Source organism: Oncorhynchus clarkii, chromosome 3, assembly GCF_045791955.1.
Source record: "Oncorhynchus clarkii lewisi isolate Uvic-CL-2024 chromosome 3, UVic_Ocla_1.0, whole genome shotgun sequence".
NCBI classification, from domain to species: Eukaryota; Metazoa; Chordata; class Actinopteri; order Salmoniformes; family Salmonidae; genus Oncorhynchus; species Oncorhynchus clarkii.
Window position 1 is genome coordinate 58276158 of NC_092149.1, and position 24796 is coordinate 58300953.

The 24796-nt window shown below is 42.2% G+C and overlaps 2 protein-coding genes across 3 annotated transcripts in view; both read left to right on the forward strand.

Moving 5' to 3' along the window:
• The first annotated feature begins 368 nt into the window (after positions 1-368).
• LOC139399714 (enhancer of polycomb homolog 2-like) lies at positions 369-21120 on the forward strand. 2 transcript variants are annotated; one of them, XM_071144983.1, is made up of 14 exons: positions 369-780; positions 3555-3714; positions 8754-8899; positions 9083-9289; positions 10821-10969; positions 15343-15472; positions 15716-15934; positions 16055-16138; positions 17231-17379; positions 17542-17864; positions 18554-18675; positions 18875-19025; positions 19278-19575; positions 19795-21120. In XM_071144983.1, the coding sequence occupies exons 1-14, from the start codon at positions 628-630 to the stop codon at positions 19808-19810; spliced, it is 2307 nt and encodes a 768-aa protein (XP_071001084.1). In that variant the 5' UTR covers positions 369-627; the 3' UTR covers positions 19811-21120. The 2 variants fall into 2 exon arrangements, with proteins under 2 accessions (XP_071001084.1, XP_071001083.1); XM_071144982.1 differs by having other exon boundaries at positions 19811-21120.
• Positions 21121-23309: 2189 nt separating this feature from the next.
• Positions 23310-24796, forward strand: part of LOC139399736 (kinesin heavy chain-like) — a 37805-nt gene continuing 36318 nt past the window's right edge. The window contains exon 1 of the mRNA XM_071144989.1: positions 23310-23813. Coding sequence (XP_071001090.1) covers positions 23688-23813 — 126 coding nt within the window. The 5' untranslated portion in view covers positions 23310-23687. The remainder of the gene's footprint in view (positions 23814-24796) is intronic.

Below are 24796 nucleotides of genomic sequence, written 5' to 3' on the forward strand. Positions count from 1 at the left end.
TTTGTATCAAAAGGATATGTTCTACACACTTAGGTGATCTGTCAATTCTTCGAGAACTACCCTCTAACTTTTGAAATGATTGGCAACATTTTTATTGAGTTTAAACCAGCTCATACTGGGCTCAACTCTTGCAAAAGACATGGGAACCTGGAATTGGCCTACTTGAAGTGTACTAGTGTTTGGTGTAAGTGAACAATCCCCACAATTTTATGTTGTACGTGTTTTTCAATACAACTTAAAAGCAATACTTTACTCTACTAGGCAAATATAAAAGTGTGGAGTTTAATGACTTTTTCATACATGTTGTATGAGATGCGCGCGCAACACCAGGGCCCATGTTTTTCAGATGTCTCGCGCTGGCTGTCGGGATTGCTCAGGCGCTGTGGACATGTCCGCCATGTTTTTCATGGCACTGGGAGTGGATCACCCGAGAAAAATAGCTTCTAAATCCAGTTAAACTCGACCAGAAATGGCTTTTCGCATTTGATTTCGACCGAATGGTTACCAATGAATCCTACTATTGTGAAATCAACCGAGTCCCTTGTGGATTTATACCGATTTTCTTAGCGAATTCTGGCGGGATACATGTTTCCTTCGCGTTCTATGTGAGTGCGATAGGGGCAAACAATGAGTAAACTATCGTTCCGAGCGCGAGCGCTAGACGCCGCCAAACCTCTCCCCATATACCGCAACAAAGACCTTCCAGACCTAAATGACTGCGTTTCGATCAACCGGGCTGTGCCGCAGATGCCTACGGGGATGGAAAAAGAAGAAGAATCGGTAAGAAAACGTTTTAAATATAAAAATCTTTAAATGATTTAATGTGCACAGTAGTGCGATTGTATTCTTGATGTATTTACGCAACATTTTGTACGTATGTTTGTTTATTTATGCTGAGGTCCCGTCATTTCACGCTCGTTGCGTAGCAAATCGTAGTCTTTACGCCATGTATACTCTCATAGCGTAAATGTCTAGGTTTGCTTATGATTGGTAGTGCTTTTTTCGACTATTGGCGTAAATGATTTTACGTACATTTTATTGGTGACTTGCGCAATGTTGCGATTGATAACAAACGTGCGTGCGGTGTAGTAACAAACTAAGCAAACTTGCCATCAATGCTTTCTCATCCAACCTTTTTATAAACTCCGCAAAAAAAGGAAACGTCCTCTCACTGCCAACTGCGTTTATTTTCAGCAAACTTAACATGTGTAAATATTTGTATGAACATAAGAGTCAACAACTGAGACATACACTGAACAAATTCCACAGATATGTGACTAACAGAAATTGAATAATGTGTCCCTGAACAAAGGGGAGGGGGTCAAAATCAAAAGTAACAGTCAGTATCTGGTGTGGCCACCAGCTGCATTAAGTACTGCCGTGCATCTCCACCTCGTGGACTGCACCAGATTTGCAAGTTCTTGCTGTGAGATGTTACCCCACTCCTCCACCAAGGAGGTGTAGGGCTGAGAACTTTCAAGTAAGTTCTCAGACATTTCTGGGGGGAATTGCCCTCACCCTCTGATCCAACAGGTCCCAGACGTGCTCAATGGGATTGAGATCCAGGCTCTTTGTCTTGCAGGAAATCACGCACAGAACGATCAGTATGGCTTTGTTGTGCTGGAGGGTCATGTCAGGATGAGCCTACGGGAAGGGTACCACATGAGGGATACCACATGTCTTCCCTGTAACGCACAATGACAACAAGCTCAGTCCGATGATGCTGTGACACACCTCCCCAGACCATGACAGACCCTCCAAATCGATCCCGCTCCAGAGTACAGGCCTCATTGTAACGCTCATTCCTTTGACGATAGTCACAAGTCCATCGTAGACAAAACCGCACTTTGGCGAGGAACCCTCAGTCCAGCCTCTCAGCCTATTGCGAACAGTCTGAGCACTGATGGAAAAATTGAGCGTTCCTGGTATAACTCGGGCAGTTGTTGCCATCCTGTACCTGTCCTGCAGGTGGGATGTTCGGATGTACCGATCCTGTGCAGGTGTTGTTACACGTGGTCTGCTACTGCGAGGACGACCAGCTGTCCGTCCTGTCTCCCTGTAGGCGTCTCACAGTATGGACATTGCAATTTATTGCCCTGGTCACATCTGCAGTCCTCATGCCGCCTTGCAGTATGCCTAAGATACGTCCATGCAGATGAGCAGGGACCCTGGGCATCTTTCTTTTGGTGTTTTTCAGAGTCTGTAGAAAGGCCTCTTCGGTGTCCTAAGTTTTCAGTTAAAACCAAATTCTTATTTACAATGACGACCTACGCTGGCCAATTGTGCGCTGCCCTATGATGCAGCCTGGATTTGAACCAGGTACTGCAGTGATGCCTCTTGCACTGAGATGCAGTGTCTCAGATCACAGCGCCACTCGGGAGTCCCAGTGCCTACCGCCTGTAAGCTGTTAGTGTCTTAACGACCGTTCCATAAGTATATGTTCATTAATTGTTTATGGTTCATTGAACAAGCATGGGAAACAGTGTTTGAACCCTTTACAATGAAGATCTGTGGAGTTATTTGGATTTTTACGAATTATCTTTGAAAGAAAGTGTCCTGAAAAAGGGTTGATATTTCTGAATTAACTAGTTAGCTAACTAGCTTACCAAATATAGTCCCTAGTTAACTTAGGGGTCAATGAGACTCTTTTCACTAAGAAAGTAATGTTAGCTAACGTACTACTACTAAGCAGGAGATGTGTGGGTGACAGATAGGAAGCCAAGGCGCCATAAATGAACCAAGGCACATTTGTAGACTAATGTAGCTAGCTACTTCTCTTTGATCTGTATTATTGTTACATCGGTGCAGATTTAGTATTGCCTGAAATTAGTCCAAAAGCGCTAAAATGAGCCCTACACCTTTCAAGTTGTTGCAGGAGGTTTCATCACCATACCGCTGCAAGCCGCTGTTGGTTTGCCTGTGCAGCCTATGAACCCATTCCATACAGGGTGTTATTTGCTGACGGTGTTATTTGCTGACTGTACAGCATATGAAAGGCATTCTTACAAACATGGTAGTTTTTGATTGAAGATTAGATGTTAGTAGTGGCCAATTCCAAGGTAACAGAATGCTGCTGAGACTCAGATATTTCACTTTAAAATGAATGCCAAACAAAAACCAATAATTGCAAAATGAAACAAACCGTGCAACTCAGCAAAAACACTACTTTTAAAAATGTCCACAACATTTAACAAAAAAAACATTTTACTTAAAGAACAGTGTAGATTCAAAGATTGGTAACAGAATGACAGCATAATCATTCTGTTAACAAACTTTGGATCTGCATTGGTTTTTGTTGAACATACGTTTTTAAGTTAAATCTAATTCTCAGCATCATTCTGTTACCATGTAATAGTCCTAGGTTTTTACTATTAAGTAAGCACAGGATCAAGCTTTCTGCTCACTCTTCTTTCTACCTCTTCTCTCCCTTACTCCCTCTCTCAATGTCTCCTTCGCTCTTCCTCTCGCCCTCTAATACACTGTCTGTCTCTCTCTTTTTGTCTGAATTGTGCCAGTACAGGTTTTCTAAACATGTCAATCTTTCTCTCCCTCAGGAGCACCATCTCCAGAGGGCCATCTCTGCTCAGTCGGTTTTCAGGGAAAAGAAGGAGAACATGGTCATCCCGGTGCCGGAGGCGGAGAGCAACATCACTTACTACGACCGTCTCTATAAAGGAGAGCTCAGGATCCCCAAACAGCTCTTCCACATCCAGCGTGAGTAGCATTTTCTTGGCAGCAGCTTCTGTAGGCTACTCCCCCTCCTATCCAACTCTCACACACACTAGGGCTGGGTGGTATACCGTATTTTATGATATACCGGTATTGATGCAGGGACCGGTTTGGGTTTTTACTTCTATACCGGTATTTGAATGTTTGTTAAATATGGTACTCCATGTGTAATGCCAATTTGTATAGTTTACTTCGCTACTTGAGTCATCGCTCTCTGCTCTTTCGCTCCATGCCACTTTCCTCACAGACCTAGCCACGCAAGGAGCGTATTTGATGTTCCTCAACCATGAGACACTTGCTTTCAGTCTGCATGGTCAATGCAGCACATGCAACAATGTTGATGACAGCAATGCTGTTTTCACTTTGCTTCTTAATATAAATCCACTAGCGTTCTATAATGACACTATTAGTTTGTCTTTTCTTAGCAAGTTGCCCTAAATCTTGAGACACTAATTGTTAGCCGCTAATGCTAATAGCTAGCTAGCTAATAAATGTACTGAGTAGGAGCAAACGTAGCTAGCTAATACAGCCTGATAATACCAGTGATGGTGTAGACCTAAGTCAACATGTTGTTTGTGCAACAGTATCTTCTAAATCAAAGAGGAATTATGCAAAGCTAGAATATGTTAGCTACATGAAGTAGCTAAGAGAGAACATGCAATGTAGCCAAAGCTTATAGGTTCTCGTAGGAAACACTAAGCAACACTTTAGTTCCTATCCTGTCACAACTCCTCCCTGGCTTTTTAATTCATTGTCATCTCAAACAACACTGTATTCAAAGTGCCCACTATTAGATTCTAACTATATAATTAGAATAGTAAGTCAAATCACAATTGCAACATTTGGTTAAAATAAGTCCTAGGTTATTTGCACATATTGTGCAGCCTTACGTGGCAGTGTGGACATTTTCAATTGAACAGTGGTGTAAAGTACTTAAGTAAATATACTTTCAAGTAGTAAAGTTTTTTTTTTTTGGTATCTGTACTTTTTTTTTTTTTTTGACTACTTTTACTTCACACATTCCTAAAGAAAATACTGTACTTTTCACTCCATACATTTTCCCTGACACCTAAAAGTACTCCTTACATTTGGAATGCTTAGCAGGACAGGAAAATAGTCAATTTCATGCACTTGTCAAGAGAACATCCCTTGTCATCTACTGCCTCTTATCTGGAGGACTCATTAACCTCTAGCGTCGAGCAATACCATATCCGGGAGCGTAATCAAAGCCTCAAGCTCATTACCATAACGCAACGTTTCCTATTCATGAAAATCGCAAATGAAATAAATATATTGAAACACAAGCTTAGCCTTTTGTTAACAACACTGTCATCTCAGATTTTCAAAATATGCTTTAACCAAAGCTACACAAGCATTTGTGTAAGAGTATTGATAGCCTAGCATAGCATTAAGCCTAGTATTCAGCAGGCAACAGTTTCACAAAAACAAGAAAAGCATTCAAATAAAATAATTTACCTTTGAACAACTTCGGATGTTTTCAATGACGAGACTCTCAGTTAGATAGCAAATGTTCATTTTTTTCAAAAATATTATTTGTGTAAGAGAAATAGCTCAGTTTTGTTCATCACGTTTGGCTAAGAAAAAAAAAACGAAAATGCAGTCAACACAACGCCAAACTTTTTTCAAAATTAGCTCCATAATATCGACAGAAACGTGGCAAATGTTGTTTAGAATCAATCCTCAAAGTGTTTTTTACCATTCTATTCGATGAAAAATCATTCCTGGCAGTCGGTTTCTCATCAAAGGCAAACGGAAAAATACTGCAGCTGGAGATTACGCAATAATTGCGACGTAGGACACCAAGCGACCACCTGGTAGATGTAGTCTCTTATGGTCAATCTTCCAATGATATGCCTACAAATACGTCACAATGCTGCAGACACCTTGGGGAAAACGTGGAAAACGTAAGCTGACTCCTAGCTCCTCCACAGCCATATAAGGAGTCATTGAAATGAGGCGGTTTCAAAAAATGCGGCACTTCCTGATTGATTTTTTTATCTGGGTTTCGCCTGTAACATCAGTTATGTGGTACTCACAGACAATATCTTTGCAGTTTTGGAAACATCAGAGTGTTTTCTTTCCAAAGCTGTCAATTATATGCACAGTCGAGCATCTTTTCGTGACAAAATATCTCGTTTAAAACGGGAACGTTTTTCATCCAAAATTTAAAAGAGCGCCCCCTATATCGAAGAAGTTAAACACATGCTTTGCTTGTAAATTATGTCCGAGTGTTGGCGTGTGCCCCTGGCTGTACCCGTAAATATAAGAAAAAGAAAATGGTCCCATCTGGTTTGCTTTAATATAAGGAATTTGAAATATACACTTTTACTTTTGATTCTTAAGTACATTTTATCAATTACATTTACTTTTGATACTTAAGTATATTTAAAACCAAATACTTTTAGACTTTTACTCAAGTAGTATGTTACTGGGTGACTTTAAATTTTACTTGAGGAATTTTCTATTGACGTATCTTCACTTTTACTCAAGTATGACAATTGGGTACTTTTTCCACCACTTCAATTGAGTGCAGGAAATGATAAGTGCTGAAATTTGTTTTGGTTGGGGTTGAATTGAACAGTATAAAACAATCAGAATGTAGAAAGACTAATTTAAATAATTTAGAATGTATGTGTTGCCACCCTAGGATCACTTACTCCTCATAAAGCAAATGTAGAACTTTTATTTTTCAAAAACTAAAAATACTGTCAAATACCGTCCCATTTTTTTTTAAATACCGTGATATAATATCTTGGCCAAATTGCTCAGCCCTAACACACACATATTCACTCAGAGGACAACTGTTGACAAGCCATCAAATGGTTTCTGAAATGTCACTTGCCAAATCTGAAAATGGAATCTTTGAGCAGCCCATCAAGCTACCACATCTTTGGCTGTCTGACAGCAGAGGTTGTAGAGCAGGGGCAACCAAACTGGGACAAAGTTTGGTTTGGCCCACCAGAAGGTTCCGATTGTATTTATTTAATTATTATATCTTTCTATGAAATTCGTCGGGGTCTCAACTTATTGTTGAGAATTAGAAAAGTAGAATAGTGCATCTGCAGTGTTCCACTTATGTCAGTCACTCAATTAGCCCATGTCAGCTAAAATAAATCTAATTGCTAAATAAGGTAATCTAGCCAGCTATCTAAACCTTGTAGTAATCATCACCAAATTACCTACCGGGCACGCAGGGCATATGTCCAAGGGCCCCACATTGATCTTGTTAGTCATTCTCACTCAGATATCATGTGAACAGGGCATAAGTCATGGCAAAATGTGTACAATTGCAGGAAATTAACTTTAAAAATGAAAAAGTGTCTCTGCCCCATGGCAAAATGTGTATCATGGAAGGAAATTACCAGGTGAAACTACAAAAAAAATATCCACTGCCAAGAGGGGGATTACTAAAAATGTTTTGCCCATGAGGTGGGTGGGCCCCCCAACCTTATCTCACTTGGGGCTCCCCAAAGCGATGTAGGCACTTCTGCCTTACATTTACATTTTAGTCATTTAGCATATGCTCTTATCCAGTAGTGAGTGCATATTTATTTTTACTTTTTTGTACTTGTCCCCTGTGGGAATCAAACCCACAGCCCTGGTGTTGCAAGTTCCATTCTTCCCTAATGTTTTCCTGCACTTTCTAATACTTTTTCTGATGCATTTCAGTGACTTACTGCTGCAAATACAAATTGTTACCTTTCCCATATTTTAAGTCATTTGAAACATTGAAGTTATTAGCCTTATGGGTTCATTTAAATAAAAAAATATCCATCTTTAATACTGGTAATTAGAATGTGGTGTTGTGTCAAGTTACAGTGCATTTGGAAAGTATTCAGACCCCTTCACTTTTTCCACATTTTGTTACATTACTCTTATTCTAAAAATGATTAAATTATTTTGTTCCTTCATCAATTTACACACAATACCCCATAATGACAAAGTGAAAACATTTTGTAAGATATTTATTTTAGCAAGAAAATTAAATAAACAAAAAATAAATTAAATAAACAAATGCCTTATATACATAAGGTATTTGTAATACAAGTATTCAGCCATGAGGTTGAAGGAATTGTCCGTAGAGCTCCGAGACAGGGTTGTCGAGCCACAGATCTGGGGAAAGGTACCAAAAAATGTCTGCAGCATTGAAGTTCGCCAAGAAAAGTTTGGAAGCAGTTTGGAACCACCAAGACTAACTAGTGCTGGCCGCCCGGAATCGGGGGAGAAGGGCCTTGGTCAGGGCGGTGACTAAAAACTCGATGGTCACTCTGACAGAGCTGTGGAGATGGGAGACTGTTCCAGAAGGACGACCATCTCTGCAGCACTTCACCAATCAGGCCTTTATGGTAGAGTGGCCAGACGGAAGCCACTCCTCAGTAAAAGGCACCTGACAGCCCGCTTGGAGTTTACCAAAAGTACTCTTAAACCATGAGAAACAAGATTCTCTAGTCTGATGAAACCAAGATTTAACTATTTTGCCTGAGTGCCAAGTGTCACGCCTGGAGGAAACCTGGTATCATCCCTACGGTGAAGCGTGGTGTTGGCAGTATCATGCCTGGGAGACTAGTCAGGTTTGAGGGAAATATTAACTAACTGAGCAAAGTACAGAGAGTTCTTTGAATACTTAAGTAAATGTGATATTTAAGTTTATTTAAAACATTTACTGTTTTTGCTTTGTAATTATGGGGTGTTGTGTTTGAGAAAGAATAAATGCATCTAATTAAGAATAAAGCGGTAACGTAACAAAATTAAGGGGTCTGAATACTTTAAATGGCTAGAATTGGGTTGTTTGAAGTGTGATTTTTTTGGGGGGGCCCACCAAGCCCAAAGGTTTGAGCCCCCTGTTATAGAGCAATTGATGTAAGTTGTTAACAAATCACTTTCACATGGTGAAATCTGTCCTTAGCCAACCAGCTGTAATCGATTAGAGGCCCTACACTAATGAATTTGCACCAAAGAAGACCTTTTTTCTGACCTAATCTCATCCTCTCTTCCTCTCATAGCCCTGGGTCTGGATAATGAGCAGCCAGACTATGACATGGACTCAGAGGATGAGACTCTCCTCAACAGGCTCAACCGCAAGATGGAGATCAAACCCATACAGTTTGAGACCATGGTAGACAGGTTGGAGAAAGCCAGCACAAACCAGGTAACATAACACCCTCCATCTAGACCAGCAGCAGTTATCAAGAGAGCTTCTCTGTGCTAATAGAAGATTTACCGTTTTAATGCCAGAGGGTCTGGATGTAATGTTGCTTTAAGAGGCTTTGCTCTGGAAAATAATCACAGGAACACTGTAATAAACTAAACTTCCCTCTCTGTTTGCTCACAGCTGGTCACTATCACAGAGGCCAAACTGCTACTGAACGAGGATGACTACCTCCTGAAGTCAGTGTACGACTACTGGGTGAGGAAGAGGAAGAACTGCCAAGGCCCGTCACTCATCCCCCTCATCAAGCAGGAGAAGAGAGACGGCTCCACCAATAACGACGCCTATGTGGCCTTCAGACGGCGCACAGAGAAGATGCAGACCAGGAAGGTGAGAAAGGAGAATCACATGGCTTGGTGGCTTGGACTGAAAGTGTGTCCCCTCACACTTCGATTAGACGCAGTTTCAGTATCGGGCAATAATTATCTATTCTTTCAAGGTTTGAAGTCTTGCACAATTTAATTTATCATTGTGTTGCAAGTAATTTGTTTCATGTTAGTCCCGTTTTACATTTGACATATTTAGCAGATGCTCTTATCCAGAGTGATTTGCAGGCGCAATTAGGGTTAAGTGTCTTGCTCAGGGGCACAACGATTTTCACCTAGTCGGCTCGGGGATTCGATTCAGTGACCTTTTGGTTACTGGCCCAATGATCTTAACTGCTATACGCCCCATTGATGTGCTCTCCAATAATTTTATTGAATATCTCTATACCCTAACTCAGTCAGGAACTCTGCAGACCTACTAACCTGCAGGCATTTTGTGTACCATGCATGCAATTTGAGGTCAAAGTACACCGGTACAAAAAACTTCCCAGAAATAGGCAAAAATAGGCTTTGAGTTGGCACATAGTGGAGCTGAGCCAATCAGAGAACTTGCGCGAGGAGAAAAAAAGTTGTCCCGCCCCCCCGTAGTCTTAGTACTATTTTTCTCCCTCGAGCTTGATGGCAGCTCTCCACTTCATCTGTTGATACAACTGATGTGTGGGGAAATGGAGAACAAACTGTTTGCTCGATACATGTTCCAAAATTGTATGTGTTGGTTAAGCACAACCACTACTATTTAATTGTTAGCTCCTTAGCTAAGGTGTCATTAAGACCAAGGTAGTTAGCTCCATAGTCAATTAGGCGAGAACGCTTTCTTGCCCGCACAAGCTTTGATCTAAGCAACGGTAGAAGGCACGACCGCATTGACGAGCAAGGAAGCGTGCAGTGTTGCGGTGGTTCATTGTGCGTCACTGCGTGCATGGAAACACATGGCAGAGAGCTGTTCCGCTAAAACTGTCCTTCACGGAAAGTTATTTTAGACTGTTAAATATTAGTAGGCCTATCTTAATTAATCAGCTCTTGATCTGTCCTCTTGATATAGCTGCATGTCAACAGTATTAGCCTGCTAATGATGTGATAATAGTCAGTTCACCAATGACGACAAAACATGTTGAATGAATAGTAGTCAGACCTGATGGATGAGGTCAGGGATGGAGATCTGAAACCAGCTCATATAGGCCTAGTTCAGTTGTTTCATATTCCAGATAGCCTAAAGTAAGCTAGACAACTGCATTGCACCCTGTAATTTGATTATTCTGAATTTTTAATTCAGGCCAGTTTACATTTTCACTAGACTCATTCCCCCCAAATTTCACCTAGAAAGTGTGTAGTGTTTAGTGTTTTTTTATTTAACTAGGCAAGTCAGTTAAGAACAAATTCTTATTTTCAATGACGGCCTAGGAACAGTGAGTTAACTGCCTGTTCAGGGGCAGAACGACAGATTTGTGTGTGCGGGTGGTACTCTTAAATTCTTTGTCGGCTTGATGATTCTGAGGGTATGTATAGTTGTTTGACCGTGTCTCTCTCTTGTTCAGAACCGTAAGAATGACGAGGCGTCCTATGAAAAGATGCTGAAGCTCCGGAGGGAGTTCAGCCGCACGGTCACCATCCTGGAGATGATAAAGAGGAGGGAGAAGAGCAAGAGAGAGCTGCTGCACCTCACACTGGAGGTGGTGGAGAAAAGGTGAGCCTTAAAAGCATTGGGGGGAGGGTTAGAGGGATGGTAGCCAGTATGTGTGTTAGATTGTTTGCCCTGTTTCTTATGTGTGTGATTGTAGCCAGTGCCGTATTAGTGTTACATGGTGTAACCCAGCAGGGCTTCCTGTGTCAGAGCAGATTAGAGGTCATGCTGAGTGATATAATTGATTTATTTTAACAAGGCAAGTCAGTTAAGAACACATTCTTATTTACAATGCCGGCCTACCCCGGCCAAATCCTAACCCGGACGCCGCTGGGCCAATTTTGCGCCTCCCTGTGGGAACTCCCAATCACGGCCGTTTGTGATACAGCCTGGAATTGAACCAGTTTTGTAATGACGACTATAGCACTGAGATGCAGTGCCTTAGACGGCTGCGCCACTCAGGAGCCCTATATTGCAGTACTCATTTAGTTTCTAACACTGTAACATACTTCTTCTAGTCCTGGTGCTAAAAGAGAACAGCCTGTCCTTACATGTTGTTGATGAGTACTGTCAGTCAATATGAATGATGGACAAATTGCTGCCTTTTTTCCCTCCCTTCTGTCTTTTTTTACCCTGTACAGTGGCTTGTGAAAGTATTCACCACCTTGGCATTTTTCCTATTTTGTTGCCTTACAACCCCCTCCCCCAATTTTTTTTTTTTTAAATTCCAGGTTGTATCATTTGATTTACACAACATGCCTACCACTTTGAAGATGAAAAATATTTTTTGTTAATCAAACAAGAAATAAGACAAACTGAACTTGAGTGTGCGTAACTACCCCCCCCCCCCCCCCCCCGAAGTCAATACTTTGTAGAGACACCTTTTGTAGCATTTACAGCTGCAAGTCTCTTGGGGTACATCTCTATAAGCTTGGCACATCTAGCCACTGGGATTTTTTTTCCCATTCTTCAAGGCAAAACTGCTCCTGCTCCTTCAAGTTGGATGTGTTCCGCTGGTGTACAGCAATCTTTAAATCATACCACAGATTCAAATCAAATCAAATTTTATTTGTCACATACACATGGTTAGCAGATGTTAATGCGAGTGTAGCGAAATGCTTGTGCTTCTAGTTCCGACAATGCAGTAATAACAAGTAATCTAACTAACAATTCCAAAACTACTGTCTTGTACACAGTGTAAGGGGATAAAGAATATGTACATAAGGATATATGAATGAGTGATGGTACAGAGCAGCATAGGCAAGATACAGTAGATGGTATCGGGTACAGTATGTACAAATGAGATGAGTATGTAAACAAAGTGGCATAGTATAGTATAAAGTGGCTAGTGATACATGTATTACATAAGGATACCGTCGATGATATAGAGTACAGTATATACGTATGCGTATGAGATGAATAATGTAGGGTAAGTAACATTTATATAAGGTAGCATTGTTTAAAGTGGCTAGTGATATATTTACATCATTTCCCATCAATTCCCATTATTAAAGTGGCTGGAGTTGAGTCAGTGTCAGTGTGTTGGCAGCAGCCACTCAGTGTTAGTGGTGGCTGTTTAACAGTCTGATGGCCTTGAGATAGAAGCTGTTTTTCAGTCTCTCGGTCCCAGCTTTGATGCACCTGTACTGACCTCGCCTTCTGGATGATAGCGGGGTGAACAGGCAGTGGCTCGGGTGGTTGATGTCCTTGATGATCTTTATGGCCTTCCTGTGACATCGGGTGGTGTAGGTGTCCTGGAGGGCAGGTAGTTTGCCCCCGGTGATGCGTTGTGCAGACCTCACTACCCTCTGGAGAGCCTTACGGTTGAGGGCGGTGCAGTTGCCATACCAGGCGGTGATACAGCCCGCCAGGATGCTCTCGATTGTGCATCTGTAGAAGTTTGTGAGTGCTTTTGGTGACAAGCCGAATTTCTTCAGCCTCCTGAGGTTGAAGAGGCGCTGCTGCGCCTTCTTCACGATGCTGTCTGTGTGAGTGGACCAATTCAGTTTGTCTGTGATGTGTATGCCGAGGAACTTAAAACTTGCTACCCTCTCCACTACTGTTCCATCGATGTGGATAGGGGGGTGTTCCCTCTGCTGTTTCCTGAAGTCCACAATCATCTCCTTAGTTTTGTTGACGTTGAGTGTGAGGTTGTTTTCCTGACACCACACTCCGAGGGCCCTCACCTCCTCCCTGTAGGCCGTCTCATCGTTGTTGGTAATCAAGCCTACCACTGTTGTGTCGTCCGCAAACTTGATGATTGAGTTGGAGGCGTGCGTGGCCACGCAGTCGTGGGTGAACAGGGAGTACAGGAGAGGGCTCAGAACGCAACCTTGTGGGGCCCCAGTGTTGAGGATCAGCGGGGAGGAGATGTTGTTGCCTACCCTCACCACCTGGGGGCGGCCCGTCAGGAAGTCCAGTACCCAGTTGCACAGGGCGGGGTCGAGACCCAGGGTCTCGAGCTTGATGACGAGCTTGGAGGGTACTATGGTGTTGAATGCCGAGCTGTAGTCGATGAACAGCATTCTCACATAGGTATTCCTCTTGTCCAGATGGGTTAGGGCAGTGTGCAGTGTGGTTGAGATTGCATCGTCTGTGGACCTATTTGGGCGGTAAGCAAATTGGAGTGGGTCTAGGGTGTCAGGTAGGGTGGAGGTGATATGGTCCTTGACTAGTCTCTCAAAGCACTTCATGATGACGGATGTGAGTGCTACGGGGCGGTAGTCATTTAGCTCAGTTACCTTAGCTTTCTTGGGAACAGGAACAATGGTGGCCCTCTTGAAGCATGTGGGAACAGCAGACTGGTATAGGGATTGATTGAATATGTCCGTAAACACACCGGCCAGCTGGTCTGCGCATGCTCTGAGGGCGCGGCTGGGGATGCCATCTGGGCCTGCAGCCTTGCGAGGGTTAACACGTTTAAATGTCTTACTCACCTCGGCTGCAGTGAAGGAGAGACCGCATGTTTTCGTTGCAGGCCGTGTCGGTGGCACTGTATTGTCCTCAAAGCGGGCAAAAAAGTTATTTAGTCTGCCTGGGAGCAAGACATCCTGGTCCGTGACTGGGCTGGGTTTCTTCCTGTAGTCCGTGATTGACTGTAGACCCTGCCACATGCCTCTTGTGTCTGAGCCGTTGAATTAGCTTGTTTGATAGCCTTGCGGAGGGAATAGCTGCACTGTTTGTATTCGGTCATGTTACCAGACACCTTGCCCTGATTAAAAGCAGTGGTTCGCGCTTTCAGTTTCACACGAATGCTGCCATCAATCCACGGTTTCTGGTTAGGGAATGTTTTAATCGTTGCTATGGGAACGACATCTTCAACGCACGTTCTAATGAACTCGCACACCGAATCAGCGTATTCGTCAATGTTGTTATCTGACGCAATACGAAACATCTCCCAGTCCACGTGATGGAAGCAGTCTTGGAGTGTGGAGTCAGCTTGGTCGGACCAGCGTTGGACAGACCTCAGCGTGGGAGCCTCTTGTTTTAGTTTCTGTCTGTAGGCAGGGATCAACAAAATGAGGTCTGAGGTCTAGGCTTTGACTAGGCCATTCCAAGACATTTAAATGTTTCCCCTTAAACCATTCAAGTGTTGCTTTAGCAGTATGCTTAGGGTTATTGTCCTGCTGAACCTCCATCCCAGTCTCAAATCTCTGGAAGACTGAAACAGTTTTCCCCTCAAGAATTTCCCCATCCATCATTCCTTCAATTCTGACCAGTTTCCCAGTCCATGACAATGAAAAACATCCCCAAGGCATGATGCTGCCACCACCATACTTCAATGTGGGGATGATGTCCTTGGGGTGATGAGGTGTTGGGTTCATACCAGAAATAGTGTTTGCCTTGATGGCCAAAAAGCAGGTTTGTAGTGCAATATTCTTTCAATTTTTTAATATTGGATTTAATGTTGCCTGTGGGATGTTTTTTTTATAACCCAACCCTGATCTTTACTTCTCCACAACTTTGTCCCTGACCTGTTTGGAGAGCTCCTTGGTCTACATGGTGCCCCTTGCTTGGTGGTGCCCCTTGCTTGGTGGTGCCCCTTGCTTGGTGGTGTTGCAGGCTCTGGGGCCTTTCAGAACAGGTGTATATATATTGAGATCATGTGACAGATTCTGTGACACTTAGATTGCACACAGGTGGACTTTACTTAACTAATTATGTGACTTCTGAAGGTAATTGGTTGCATGGGGCTTCATAGCAAAGGGGGTGAATACATACTCACGCACAACTTTTCCATATTTTTTATTTTTTTGAAACAAGTTTATTTTATTTCACTTCACCAATTTAAACTTTTGTGTATTACATGAAATTCAAATATCAATCTATTTAAATTACACATTGTAATGCAACAAAATAGGAAAAACGCCAAGGGTGATGAATACTTTTGCAAGGCACTGAATGAATGTTCCTATTATTTGTCTGTTTCCATGTAGATATCAGATGGGTGACTTTACGGGTGAAGTCCTCAGTGAGGTGACGGCCCCTCTGGCTGAGAAGCCCGTCTACACTGCTCCAATCACTCTAACGAACGGGAACCGCCATAACCATAAAGCTGAGATCAAGGTAATATAAGGGCATATATCAACCATAACTTTACCTCTACTTTTACCTGATGTTTTTACGTTTGACATTGAAGCAGTTCAGAAGAGGGGATGCTGCAGGATGCACCGGTAGCACACTGATTACGTTTAAAGAACTTGAATAGAGCAATGACCTCTTTTCACTCTGAACATTTTACTTTGAATAAATCTGGTATCTGGCTCTTGACACTTCACAACTTCTAATTCCATGATCTTTCTCTTTCAGACGCACAAGTCCGGTAGTCTCCAGCACCATGGGCACCACCACGTCTCGGTGAAGGACGAGGATCCCTTTGACTTTGTCAGACCAAAGAAGAAGTACGCCAGGCGGGACCCCCTGTGCCGCCCTGGCAGGCCCACCAAGCGCCAGCACATCGTTAACAAGGCTGATATTAAACAGTATGACTTCCACAGCTCTGGAGAGGAGGAGGAGGACTACCCACTGGTCAGTACCTCTGAGAACAGGGTCCTGATGACAGTTTCATGGTGAAGTTCATACATTGTCTTAATTGGTTTGTGAGCAAGTATGTATTTTGAAGTCTTTTGTTTTTTTTGTCTCTTTCAGTCTCCACCATCAGAACCAGATGAGGAGAATGATCCAGATGGTGCATTTGCCTTCAGAAGGAAAGCAGGCTGTCATTACCTTGCTGTGAGTCTCACTGCAATCAGAAAGAAGTGCAATTAAAATATATTCTCTCACATTCAGTTCCGATTCCACACATCATTACAGGGGGGCATTTGCTTCCAGAAATCTGCATTTTCAAAACGTAGACCATGAAAGAAATCTGCATCTTAAACAATTTAGTTTGTGTTTTATACCATTTCACCTGCGTTTTATATTGAAAGTCAATAATGGTCGTGGCCGAATCCCCCTAATAGTTTATGACATACTTAAACTGCATACTATGTGCTCATCGCCGCATTCTATTTAGCATGTACCGTTGAGTCGAAAGTATGCTGTATGCCACGGCCGCAACGCAGATACGACTCCTGGCTTGCTGAGTAGGTGGTGCGGGCCTGTGTGCGGGGTGGTTTTTCCAAATTCAACAGACATGCATCACATTAACCAGCCTGATAATAGCTAATTTCCAATTAGATTTTCTTTAAACTCTGAATAGAATAAGAATGGAGTTATAGACCTATTTAGGTTGTTTACAGGCAGACTTGGCCTATACCCTGGCCCATATAACCAGGTAGGCTAGTTGAGAACAAGTTCTCATTTATAACTGCGACCTGGCCAAGATACAGCAAAGCAGTGCGACAAAAACAACTCAGTTACACATGGAATGAACAAACATACTGTCAATAACACGATAAAAAAAGTCTATATAAAAAAGGACTGACGATGGAACCAAATGATCGGTTTCTATTTCAACATATTTATTAGTGAAACCAAAGTTCTGTAACATTTATACATTAAATCAAATAGCCTAATACACACAACATTTTCAAATCAAAAGGCTAAATTGAGAAGTGCAACTGAAGCACAAAATGATTCATTTTGCATTTGTGATTTGGAGCAAACTGAATCTGAGCAGAATTTACAATAAGAAGCATTTTAGCATTTCTTTTCTACATGAAAATGCAAAATCCTGTGTTAACGCGAACCCTGTTATTGGTCTGTGGTAATATTGTGGTATTGGGTCTAGTCTGTTGGTAAGATGGCATTTGGACCTGTCTGTATGATACTTTGCTATAGGTAGCCTAAATGAGGAACTGTTTCCTCTGCCTTTCTTTACAGCCCATTGTGGACCAGAGCTCTGGCCTTCTGTGGGATCACCCTGAGCTAGCAGGGCTGGATGCCCTGCGGCACCGTCACTCCCTTACTGCCCTCTCTGTACCCCAACGCTGTGTGGGACTGGCACGCAGGAGGGTGGGACGAGGTGGCAGGTAACCAACTCCTCTTATCATCCACCTATCTATCTCCTTTTTGGTTAGGTATTCTGTTGTTTTATTAAGGGCCATTGATACATGTTAACTCGCATTGTGATTTCTCTGAATGAAATCTGATTGAATTGTCACTAAGATTCCACAAATTCCCCCTCTCCTCAGGATCCTGTTGGATCGGGCTTCATCAGACCTGGACATCGCATTAAAGCAGCTGGACTCAGCCGTCGCCACATCCTCCCCCTTCACCAGGCCTTGTGCTCCAGACCTTACTGATCCCTGGCCCTCCTCACAGAACCACAGAACTATGCCTGGCTCTGCCTCGTCACTGGCAGACATCGTGAGTAACATCCAGGCTCTGAGGTGGCGCTGTTTCAGACCTAGGCCCACCCAGGGTGACGGCAGTGGTGACACGAGGACGGGCAGATCTTCCATGGATACCACGTTGTCTGGAGGGCTGTTGGTTCACTCCAAGAGAAGTGGCAAAGGTAAGCTCCTCCTCAACCCCACCCCATGGTGATTCTAAAGTCCACCCCTCCGTTTCTATCTCACAACGGCTTCTGCATTTATATGTTGGAACCAAGCCAGTCCCAAACATAATTTAACTGTATAGGCCTAGTTTCCATGTTGGCTGTATTTTTTAATTGTACTGCTTGTGGAACACATTTGGTTCTCCATTGAAAATAGGCAGGTCAGATGGGGTTTGTTTGTATTTGGTGTTTTTTTTTTTCCTCGTCAGCCCCCTGGTTGCAGGCTGTCATCTCGTTTCTCAACAGTAACTGTTCTCAGGACTGTCAGCAAGTGTTGATTCATAACTCCCAGTCAGACATGATTTGTGCAGGGAAGTGGAAAGGCTGCCACTGAACCGTAGACTGTTAGGGAGGGTTGCACTTCAAGGAACTTCCAGTCAATCAGTTGTGGCCTTCACTCACTCCTGGCTGCATTTTCTGCCACTAGGACCCCTAGTGTTAGGGAGTGGTAACCCAGGCAGTCTTTATCTCCTCGCCATATTTTCCTCCCTTCAAAGATTACTACAGTTCTCCATCTGCTCATCTTCCCTCCCTCTTTGCTGTGTACTTTCCCCCTCTCTGTCTCTCTTTCTTTCTCTGTCGCTCTCTATCTCTCTCTGTGTCTGTGTCTGTCTGATGGTCTTGTCCCTATTCTCCTGTACTGACAGGAGGCATCACAGAGGAGCAGTACCAGGTCCATCAGCAGGCTCTGGCCCAGATGCAGAAACAGCAGCTGAAAGCTGCTCCTCCCCAGCAGCATTCCTCACTGTCAGAGCGACAAAACACACAAGTACACACACCGTCTTTCACCTCTTCAAAGATAACTGTATATACACAGAATTCCTAATGACTTCGGTCCAGTTGGTGGGGCAGAAAACATTGTCATATCCATTTATATGTTGGTAGGTTTCAAACAGCTCAGTGTATGTATGTTTTGATGTATGTTATGGCAGTGTTAGATTCTAAAGACTACTAATATTATGTTGTAGACTTCTGGCTCCACTGATTGCATCATATCGAAGACTCTGGACTCAGCTAGTGCCCATTTTGCGGCATCAGCTGTCATCAGTGCATCAGGCCAGGTCAACAATGAGAACAAATCACACAATACCAGCGTCAATGGGGTCGTCCAGACTTTGGGTGAGCTTTGGATGAACATGTTGTCTAGATTAGAATGTCATACATTTTAAATCTATGGACTTTTCTTGGATATTCTATTGTAGTTGGGTACCATAGTGGAGGCAAATATTGGAGGAATTAAAAAATACTTACTGTTTCTGATCGGGGGATGCTAAATGACCATCCCACCTCATTAATTTACATGTAAGGTATGTGCTTATTCAGGTATTAGGCCTACTCAGGTTTGACGGTGTCATATCACCTCTCCTGCAGGGACCTCCAGACCTCTTCACTCCACCAGCACATCTCAGAGCGGCACAGGGTTGGACAGGTCAGGTCTTACCTCCTCCAGCGGAGGCCCTCTGCTACCTGCCCACTCCACCTCCTCCTCGCCTCAGTCTCTGCCCAACCACCGAGGCCACGGCAGTGCTGTCTCCCCTGCCCATCACCACCACAACGCCAGACCCTCTGCCCTCTCGCCGTCTGCCTTAAAGCTGGCCACCGTGGCTGCCAGCAGCCTGGACCGTGTGGCCATGGTGACGCCCGCCTCTGCCATCGGCAGCATGGCCAGGTAAGACCAGAATACATTTCAGTTGTATGTATTTTAGTATGTCCATAACTTCTGCCTCATCAACACACCAGAATATATATCCATCCGTATGTTCATTACTTCTGACCTGTCCAGCAATTACTAGATTCTTAATTTCTTGTTTTTATTTTATTTAGAATGGCTGATATACATTTGTTTTCATTTTCCAGGCATATGTATCTGAATAATGAATTACTATAGTTATTCATTTTTGTAGGGATACTCACGAACCTGAGAGACATACTTTGAACGGCATATCAGAGACCACAGTACCAATGGAGGTGACATAACCCCCTCCCTTCCTCCTCCCTCATCGCCATTCTGCTCAGACCGGTGAATGTGACAAACAGAACGCAAGCTCCAGCCCCAGCCACCAGAGGGCACGCGTATACAAGGACCTATACAGAATCGAGCATATCAAAAAAATTATAACGTGTCAATATTATAAATGTACATTTTGTAAATTGGGAATATCACTACCTTGTAAGATAGTATATTTGTATCATTAGTATGTTTTCTTTTTTTCTGTTACGTGAATTCTAGTAAATTTGACATCATGCTTTTGCACTTGAAAAATGCAAACAATATATAGTACATGTAAAAATGCAAAAAACGTTTGTTGGGATCATGAGCATGAACCACGGATCCTGTATCACTCATTTTACCACTATTTATTTTGCAATGTTTACATTTTTGTATCTCTACAGACGAAACAAATCAGCAAAATATGGACATCGGTCTTGCTAGTATATTTGGTTCTTGTGCTTTTTTTTCTAAAGATGGGAAATGAGCCTGATTTTGATTTGGTTTCACAAATTGAATAGTTATGGTCTTTTGTAAGTAGATTAGCAGTGGCATTTTTTTCCCCTTCAGACAAGTATTTTCTGTTACTTTGTCAGTTGTAACAGGAATTGATTGTCTTTTTAATTTTTTATTCTGTTTTCTTTTCTTTTTTCATTCAATGCCGAATTTTCCAAAACAATGAAGAAATCTTAAAAATGAGCCATTCTCCATACAAACCTATTTATTTACATTTAAATCCAAATGACAAATAAATGCATCCTAAAATCAATCTGCAGATGTAAAGCAAGAATTTTTTATAATATATTTGCCTTTTTTAAACGGGTAGGGAGTTTAAGCCAATGAACAGTACACAGGAATATTACCATTCTATCTGTTATGTATTGCGCTGTATAATCTTGCACATTACTTGGCAACTCTTTGAACGACTACCCCTTTGCATTGGGGGGTGCACATCAATATTTTGGGGTATTTTTTTTCTTCTTTGGTCAAGGGGCAAGTAACATGTTGAAACGATGTCTGATGGTCAGTGATTGACCTCCCCTGTAGATTATGTAGTTGATGTAGTGATGTCCTGTAGAGATATTAGAAACATGTTTAGATAATTAGTAATGCCTAGTGTTCATGCACTATTTCTTCAGACATACATTTTTCCCTGTTACTTGTTCTTGGAGTGTTTCAGAAAGAAATGCTGGGAAATAAATATATCTATACATATCAGTATAACAACTGTCTTTCCTTTGGTTTACGCCATTTCTTCACCACTCTTCTTTTACAGTGAGTTACAGTACCAGTCAAATGTTGAGACACACCTACACATTCCATGGTTTTTCTTTATTTTTTACTATTTTCTACATTGTATAATAATGAAGACATCAAAACTATGAAATAGCACATGGAATCACGTAGTAACCAAAAAAGTGTTAAACAAATGAAAATATATTTTATATTTGAGATTCTTCAAAGTAGCCACCCTTTGCTTTGATGACAGCTTTGCACGCTCTTGGCATTCTCTCAACTAGCTTCATGTGGTAGTTACCTGGAATGCGTTTATATTAACAGGTGTGCCATGTTAAGTTGATTTGTGGATTTCTTTCCTTAATGCTTTTGATCCAATCAGTTGTTGTGACAAGTAGGGGTGGTATACAGAAGATAGCCCTATTTGGTAAAAGACCAAATCCATATTAGGGTAAGAACAGCTCAAATAAGCAAAGAGAAATGACAGTCCATCATTACTTTAAGACATGAAGGTCAGTCAATCTGGAAAATGTCCAGAACTTTGAAAGTTTCTTCAAGTGCAGACCCAGAGTTACCTCTGCTGCAGAGAATAAGTTCATTCGAGCCTCAGAAATTGCAGCCCAAATAAATGCTTCATAGAGTTCGAGTAACAGACAGATATCAAAATCAACTGCTCAGAGGAGACTGCGTGAATCAGGCATTCATGGTCGAATTGCTGCAAAGAAACCACTACTAAAGGACACCAATAATAAGAGACTTGCTTGGGCCAAGAAACACAAGCAATGGACATTAGACTGGTGGGAGTCTTTCCTTTGGTCTGATGAGTCCAAATTTGGACCACTGTGTCTTTGTGAGATGCAGAGTAGGTGAACGGATAATCTCTGCATGTGTGGTTCCCACCATGAAGCATGAACGATTTGGTGTGGGGCTGCTTCGCTGGTGACACTGGGATTTATTTTGAATTCACGGCACACTTAACCAGCATGGCTACCACAGCATTCTGCAGCATTGGTTTTTCAACAGGACAATGACCCAAAACCACCTCCAGGCTGTGTAAGGGCTATTTGACCAAGGAGAGTGATGGAGTGCTGCATCAGATGACTTGGCCTCCACAATCACCTGACCTCAACCCAATTGAGATGGTTTGGGACTGCAGGGTGAAGGAAAAGCAGCCAACAAGTGCTCAGCATATTTGGGTAATCCTTCATGACTGTTGGAAAAGCATTCCTCATGAATCTGGTTGAGAGAATGTCAAGAGTGCAAAGCTGTCATCAAGGCAAAGGGCGGCTACTTTGAAGAATCTCACATATAAAATATATTTGGATTTGTTTCACACTTTTTTGGTCACTACATGATTCCATGTGTGTCATTTCATAGTTTTGATGTATTCACTATTCTACAATGTAAAAAATAGTAAAAATAAAGAAAACCCTTGAATGAGTAGCTGTGTCCAAAATTTGACTGGTGCTGTATGTATTTCGCCTTGATTTAGGTTTTATTGTGGCTCTGGAAAGTTATTGTATGCTACACCTGTTGCTGGGGTTTAGTCTTCAGAATCCTATAAACCTAGTAGTTATCCTTCACTGCAGTCTGTACATCTGTCGTTCTGCCCCTGAGCAAGGCAGTTAACCCACTGTTCCCATTGCGTCGAAGACGTGGATGTCGACTGTGGCAGCCTCCCGCACCTCTCTGATTCAAAAAAGTTAGGTTAAATGCGGAAGACACATTTCAGTTGAACAACTGACTAGGTATCCCCCCTTTCCCCTAAAATGTATTCCAATCGAGGTCGGGAGTGAGGTTGTAGTATAGGCTAAAACAGGCTTTTCGGCGCTAGAGTCCTCTCTATGGGACACCACAGACGGCCGGCCCATCATTCACAGCAAACCCACTAGAGGGGAACATCGAGTTGAGTGATTAGCTTCCATGGAATATTGGACCATCAATTCCATTTTACACAGAAATATTTGTTCTTATGGTGATGTTTAAAAATGTAACCTACCCGTGTAACACTTATTTACAACACATGCAAAGTAAAATTATCTTTACAATCTCTTGTTTTATATCGTTTATCAATATGATTTGAATACTCCTCCCAGAATACCATAGAAGTCCCGTTCGGGCTGCAAGCGTGTTAGGCTACCGCAACATCAACATCCTCACCATCACTGAGGTGGACCAAAGTGGGATTGACAGCATTAGAGCAAGGAGCTTCAAATTGGTCGATGCTGGTCCTGATGCAAGACGCATCGGTGAATACGGGAAGTCTTTAACCAATGTTTGACCACGAAAAGGGGAACTCGCATTCAAATCGACGATAGCAGCCAGACCATTCGTCAATCTATTGTTTTCCTTTTAAACAGGTAACGTTAGACTAGGATTCAGCCTAGCGCCAATCGTTTAATTGACAGGGATGTCGATCGAGATTGAATTTCAGCGAATGACAAAGGAAAGAAGTGCTTAATTCCATCTCAGTAAAATTGCAGTAAACTTCGCGATAGTTAGCCTAGAGAAAGTTATTTGGGTTATCTGGTTGGAAATAACCTAGTGCTGTGGACATGGCGGATGCTGCTGAGTGCGGTGTAAAAGTGATGTGCCGCTTCAGGCCTTTGAATGAATCGGAAACCAACAGAGGAGACAAATACATCCCGAAATTCAAAGGCGAAGACACGGTGGTAATAACGGTGAGTAAATCTTAATAATGTCATATATATATATATATATATATATATATATATATATATATATACGCCTAATATCCATGGTGTAGTGTACAAACAAAGCCATGATACAGGTGCCTAAATTCACTCAAATTCAGTCTGACAAAATAAATGTTGATGTGCAAGGTGATCATAAACATTGTTTTATACGAATTAATAAATAGGCGGTTAATGGGCATTTGTTTTGAAGAATAATGGTGGAAATGCCAAATAGAGTGACCAACATTTTGATCAATGATTCCTGTACTCTGCTATCAATGGAAGCGTCTCTCCAATTTGGGTCTGGATGGATCATGATCGAGCTACATAATTACCCATGATGTACGCTTGGTGTCAAACTGCCAAACGAATAGATAGTAAGATAGTACGCTGTGAATGTTTATCTCGACATCATCATCATTAATTCAGTTTGCCTAGTGGTGGTCAATGGTCACCGAATGGACGGTAGAATTCACACCTTTCCCCCAAGGGTCTGCGAGTCTGTAGACTGTCAGTGTGTGCTGTCATCAATGGCATTACCAACCTATTACGTCATCAACGTTAAATTGAAATGAATATAACCATCTTCGCTGTAGGTGAAAATTAACTTTCATTGAAAGTTCGTTGTATCTTATGCTTAGTCATTTCAATGTCATTACATTTCCATCCTGATGAGAAAGCTATGGTCTCATAGCTTACAGCACAACAAGAATAATGCCTTAATGTCCCTTCATCTTTTTGCATGCTTTTCAATTCACCCCTACCTACATGTACAAATGATCTCGACTAACCTGTACCCCCTGCCTCATTATTGTTATTTTATTGTTTTAATTTAAAATAGATATGTTTTTATGTTAATTAAGGGCTTGTAAGTAAGCATTTCACGGTAAGGTCTACCTACACCAATTGTATTTGGGGCATGTGACAAATATAATGTGATTTGGGTTGATCTCAAAGGTTATTCATTT